Source organism: Portunus trituberculatus, chromosome 2 (assembly GCF_017591435.1).
Source record: "Portunus trituberculatus isolate SZX2019 chromosome 2, ASM1759143v1, whole genome shotgun sequence".
In the NCBI taxonomy this organism is placed as follows: Eukaryota; Metazoa; Arthropoda; class Malacostraca; order Decapoda; family Portunidae; genus Portunus; species Portunus trituberculatus.
In genome coordinates, this window is record NC_059256.1 from 6510968 (window position 1) to 6517357 (window position 6390).

A 6390-nucleotide genomic window follows, 5' to 3' on the forward strand; every position below is an offset into this window, starting at 1 on the left:
AACAGGGCTATCTTACCTTGTGATGTGTGGTGTGTGGTGATGTGGTGTGGTGTGTGGTGTAGTGACGGTATGTGATGAGGTGTGTGGTGTGTGGTGTGGTGTGTGGTGACGGATTAGTGTACATAGAGTGTTGTGTGTGTGTGTGGTATGAAATGTGTGGTGTGGTGTGTGGTGTTTCTCTCAACGTCCGCTGTTGTGTCTCCTCGTCATGTTTGTCTGCACCACCACCACCAACACTCACCGATGGACATCACAAAACACACACACACACACACACACACACACACACTGATGCTTTCCTCACCACCTCACTCACAAAACTCTCACATTTACTCACAAAACTTCAGGTAACAGTGTTTTCCTCATCATCTCACTCACAATGGAAAGCTGACACACTGACAATACAGGAAAAAATGCCTGATTTCCTCGTCACAGTATTGAGACTCCAGATTTATTGTGAATTTAAATGGCCACGCGCGGGAAACACCACCTGTGTGAGGAAAGCCTGCCACACCACACCACACCACTGAGTCACTGGTGCATCACTAAGAGAGTCACAGTGGTGGTGGACATAACATTAAAATTCCGTCATAAAACTGAACTTATTTATTGATTTGATAAAATTTTCCCCAAAAACATGAGTAAATATTTGATTATATAAATGACATACAGTATAGAGAATTAATTTTTACATTTTTACTGTGTGTGTGTGTGTGTGTGTGTGTGTGTGTGTGTGTGTGTGTGTGTGTGTGTGCTCTCTCTCTCTCTTCTGTTACTAACTTGTCCTAATGTAATCTGTATATAACCTATTTGGTCACATATGAACCTAACCTAACCTTCCTAACTTTGACCAAATGAAACTTGAATTAACCTAAATCTAACCGAACAACCTTCCTAACTGAACAAATCTTTCCTAACTCTAAACGTTCCTAACTTGACCTAACCTAACTTTTTTTTCCAGTCTAACTCTGAATGTCCAAATTCTACACTTACCTTCCTAACTCTAAACGTTCCTAACTTGACCTTCCTAACCTGATTTCACATAATAACAAAGCATTTAACCTGACAAACTTTTTCTAGTGTAACTAAATTAACCTTCCTAACTGCAATGTTCCTAACCTAAACTTCACTCCAACTTCTGATAACAATGCACTTAACCTAACCTTTCCTAGCCTAACTCTAAACTAACCTTCCTAACTTGACCTTCCTAACCTAACCTTCCTAACCTAACCTTCTGATAAAACTGCACTCAAATAACCTAACCTTTACTAACCTAACTCTAACTTTAACCTTCCTAACACAACGTTCCAAACCTAACCTTCCTAACTTATTCTTCCTAACCTAACCTAACCCTTACTCCAATCACTGGTAACATAACATCTAGACTAACTCTAAATCAACCCTCCTAACTTTAACCTTCCTAACTGGAACCTTCCTAACTCCACCTTCCTAACTTAAACCTTCACTCCACCCCATGATAACAATGCACAACTTTGTCCTCCATAACATTCACAACCCTGTAACCATTAACATCCGTTCCTAACTGCGCCCCTACAGCAGATGTGACTATAACCTCCAGGCCGTTATAGACACCGCCAGCGTTCCTGTGGTAGTGGCCGCAGAACACGTACCTAACACCAGCAGTTATGAACCTGTCTAGCATTTCCTGACGTATGTAACTGGGCAGGTTGAAATACTGTGACGGTTCATCTATCGTGTCTATGAAAGGAGGGATGTGTTGCAGTATTATCGAGTGTCTTGGCTTGTGTTGCTCGATGTACAGCAACTGAGCCTCTAACCACTCGTCTTGTGCCCTGGCGAGTGTTTCCACCTCCCTCCTGTCTTGCCAGAACTGGGAATTGAGCGCCAGAAAGTAGGCACCACCGCACCAGAAGCTGAAATAGTCATCACCGAAACTGGATTGATATTTAAGGATAGTTTTTGCAGTGGGTGTGTCTCCAACATCATGGTTTCCGCACACACACACCAGTGGGATCTGCAGCTCACTCAACACCATTTTCAGATCGTTTTCCTGGTGTTGTCTGGTTTCCTTTTCATCACCATTACGTTCATAAGGGTACGCGTCTATTAGATCACCACAAATCACCAAGAATTTAGGCGCGGGATTCATTTTATTAACTTTTGTCACCATTTGCGTGCACCATTTCACTTCTTTTTCCCAGCCAGGGTTTGTTTTTTTCTCTATATATTTTTCCTGTAGGCCTAGTTGCGTGTCGGCTGCCTGGATGAAGGTGAACGCGCCCTGCCACTGTGTCTCCGCCTCCGTGTCCTCAAAGCCTATGTACTTGCGATCTCTAGTCTTGATTTGAAATGTTTGTGTCACTCCTTCCATTTTTGCTTCACTCACGTTTTCTTCTTCTTTTGGTATTTTGACGTTTTCTTTTCTCATTGTTGTTGTTGTTGGTTGTTGTTGGTGGTGGTGGTGGTGGTGGTCTTCCTGTGAGAGAGCGAGAGAGAGAGAGAGTTTGTGAGTTAGCTTTAATTAGTTTTAAATTGCAATGTAGCCATGAATCATCTCTCTCTCTCTCTCTCTCTCTCTCTCTCTCTCTCTCTCTCTCTCTCTCTCTCTCTCTCTCTCTCTCTCTCTCTCTCTCTCTCTCTCTCTCTCTCTCTCTCTCTCAACAGATAATAGATTACTGGAAACTGATATGACCTACTATCTCTCTCTCTCTCTCTCTCTCTCTCTCTCTCTCTCTCTCTCTCTCTCTCTCTCTTACATCTAGAAGAAAATCTAGGAACACACACACACACACACACACACAGAGAGAGAGAGAGAGAGAGAGAGAGAGAGCTTAAAATAATTTTTTCATACACTCGTCAACTGTAACACACTTCTCTCTCTCTCTCTCTCTCTCTCTCTCTCTCTCTCTCTCTCTCTCTCTCTCTCTCTCTCTCTCTTACCTTAAAATTTCTTCTTTTCTTCACCTCTCTCTTTTTTCTTCCCTCTTCTCTCACTTTTTTTTCTCTCTCTCTCTCTCAAGTGTCAATCGGTAGAGAGAATTAAAGATAGAGATAGAGAGAACTTGGCAGCTTATGTACGTAACTATATGTACGTGTGTGTGTGTATGTGCACGTCACGGCTGCTGGCTGGCTACTGTTCTGTGTGTGTGTGTGTGTGTGTGTGTGTGTGTGTGTGTGTTGCCAATTTAGTGAGAGTTTCTTTGTTATTCAATCTTTTCCCGCTCTCTCGTTCGCTTATGTAATTAAAACATATGTAATTATATTGTATGTAATCTAACTTTTTGCTAACACGAATTATTTGACCTGATAAGCAAGAATAAATAAAGGTGATTTTGTGAAGAGTAGCCAATACACACACACACACACACACACACACACACACACACACACACACACAGCTGCACATTTCAAAGGCTCCAGTTGAACCTACACCTAGACATGGCCGGATTTACAACCCCTTCAGTACTGGGACACATTTTACCTTGAGTTTTGTGTACCATTAGACCATTTTATTGACATTAGCAAGGGTGTATGGAGGGCACAAGATTAATGGCCACAGTCTTCACCATTTTAACCCCTTCAGTACTGGGACACATTTTTACCTTGAGATTTGTGTACCATTAGACCATTTTATTGACATTAGCAAGGGTCTATGGAGGGAACAAGATTAATGGCCACAGTCTTCACTATTTTAACCCCTTCAGTACTGGGACACATTTTTACCTTGAGATTTGTGTACCATTAGACCATTTTATTGACATTAGCAAGAGTCTATGGAGGGCACAGGATTAATGGCCACAGTCTTCACTATTTTAACCCCTTCAGTACTGGGACACATTTTTACCTTGGGATTTGTGTACCATTAGACCATTTTATTGACATTAGCAAGGGTGTATGGAGGGCACAAGATTAATGGCCACAGTCTTCACTATTTTAACCCCTTCAGTACTGGGACACATTTTTACCTTGAGATTTGTGCACCATTAGACCATTTTATTGACATTAGCAAGGGTGTATGGAGGGCACAAGATTAATGGCCACAGTCTTCACTATTTCAATCCCCCACATGAGTTTCTGAAGCTGTACAAAATCGCCAAATATAGAGACTACAATTCCAGTAGGCTTGTCTTACATAAGAATCTAAATAGTAAGCATATGGAGACACGTTTGGTACTGAAGAAGTTAATGGTGCTTTGTGGTTGTGGTGACAGATTAACACCATTTTTACATTATCACCAACGATTTTCACCTGTCTGGCACGAACACGCGGCACGGTTCACCAGCACGTACATTGATTCTTATGGCGGGCTCACATGTGTCAATATACGACTGAAATTGCAAGTCGGTTGAGTTTCCGAGTGAATCTCAAGAGTTGGTGAGAGACAAAGGGCACATCTAAGAATTGGTGAGGGAGAGAGAGCTGTTATTGTTGTTATTTGCAGTGTAGAAGTAAGAAAATAGGAGGAGGAGGAGGAGGGTTGGGGGTGGCGGCGTTAGAGGCGGTGTTATCGGCAATAAATCTATGATGAAAGACAGTTTTAATTTATCTAGGCCTTATAATGCTTGTGTTACTGTGAAGGTGTTTCCAGAAGCGTCACGGTGAAAGGAAATACGTGTTTTCACTAATGAGGACACAGTCGGTAGTGCCAGACGACCGACCGTGTCATCGTGATCAGCTTGAAGTTGTCGTACGCATTCTGAGCCACCACTGTAAAGACAAACACTAACACAGCAGTTTGGTGGAAGAATTAACAGATTTATTCCTTGATGGGGAGTGTTACAAGCCACCAGTTCATCATATACCGAGGCTGAGGAACGCAATACTCCAGAAACAACAGGTCTCTCTGTCCTTATAGTGGCTTGATCTGCGCGGGAATGTTTTGCAGTGTTCCCTTGAGTTGTGTGGCTGTGGCTTTGTGATGCTTTTATAGTTAAATTACCTTAATCCCTTAATCCCTTTGAGTACCGTGACGCGTTTCCATATTCTTTCTGCTATTTGGTGATTTTAAACAGCTTCAAAAACTTATGTGGGGATTAAAATAGTGAAGACTGTCGCCATTAATCTGACCTCCATAGACCCTTGCTAATGTCAAAAACTCAAGGTAAAAATGCATCTCAGTACTGAAGGGGTTAATATTTATCAGATCATATATTTTCACCATCTTTTTTAACATTTTATTCTCCTAATGATAGAAAATTAACTCCACTATTGCATTGAAGTCACGAGCGGAGGCAAGGAATCGGACACACCCACAACACGGACGATGATGCGACATGTCACCAGCAACCACCAGGCACCAAGTCACTTATTTCACTTATGTTTTCTCTCTCTCTCTCTCTCTCTCTCTCTCTCTAGCACGCCACGCACTATATCAACTTAAATCTTCCTCTACAGTAGGCTACCCACTCCCATGGCCTCAAACGTTTACTGATAAGACATTAGTTTAATATCATTGCATCTTGAACCAACACACCACACGTCACTGTACACACATTCTCAGACTACATCACACTCCTAACTAGCATTTCTAACCCCATTCTACCCTGTTGGAAAATGGGGTTTAGGTTAGCTTAGATTTTAACCCCTTTCACTGCAGACTAACCGAGAATTTTCATTTATTATTATTTTTTTTAAACCAATTTTGTTATCCCATTAATATGAGGGCAAATTCATACAGTACATTGCTTCAAACTGCAACATTTACCTTCAGTTTGAAATGTACCTCCTTTATGAACGCATTCCTATGGGGTTGCTGCACGCTGAGTGTGTAAAAAAAAAAAAAACATTTGCCAAAGCTGAGAAAAAATAAAGCAAACAGTTTGGAGTGGTGTTAGCGACCCTTTGCTAACTAAATCTTGCCTCTGTTTTTTTAGACTCCTTGGTTTCAGCCGCGCCGCTGCTGAATACGCCTTAATGTGATATAGAGTACCGTAGGGGGGGGGTCACTTGATGGCATTTAGTTGAGTCTCCCCCGTCAGTTCTGCGGCGTGCATCAATTAACAACATTTTGAGTAATATATGGAGTGTTTTGAAGCATTTACAAGATGTGTGATAGATATTTAAGCATTTACAAGTGTGTGTGTGTGTGTGTGTGTGTGTTACCGCCACCACCGCCGCCACGACTATTATCACCACAACTACTACTACTACTACTACTACTACTACTACTACTACTGTTGTCGTGAATGATTAAATACAATCTTTCCATTTACCATTACAAGTGCTACATAATTACATCTGCGTCAAATTACTACTGAGTGATATTTGTAGTAATTGTTGTATATTAATGGCGGAAGAATATGTAATTAACGACTTGTTTGGGGGCAAGACAAGTGTTAACAGGGAGTCTTTCTGCTAGCTTACCCTGTGTGTGTGTGTGTGTGTGTGTGTGGGGTGACTGTGATTGT

The 6390-nt window shown here is 41.6% G+C and overlaps 1 protein-coding gene across 1 annotated transcript; it reads right to left on the reverse strand.

Annotated features, from left to right (window-relative positions):
* Nucleotides 1-591: 591 nt before the first annotated feature.
* LOC123503966 (serine/threonine-protein phosphatase CPPED1-like) lies at nucleotides 592-3131 on the reverse strand. The gene is made up of 2 exons (XM_045254124.1): nucleotides 2923-3131; nucleotides 592-2458 (listed from the first exon to the last, which is right to left on the reverse strand). The coding sequence occupies exon 2, from the start codon at nucleotides 2408-2410 to the stop codon at nucleotides 1463-1465; it is 948 nt and encodes a 315-aa protein (XP_045110059.1). The 5' UTR covers nucleotides 2411-2458; nucleotides 2923-3131; the 3' UTR covers nucleotides 592-1462.
* Nucleotides 3132-6390: the final 3259 nt, after the last annotated feature.

Excerpts from the sequence above, each read along its gene's own strand:
- LOC123503966 (XM_045254124.1), bottom strand. The coding sequence starts at position 2,410 with ATGAGAAAAGAAAACGTCAAAATACCAAAAGAAGAAGAAAACGTGAGT.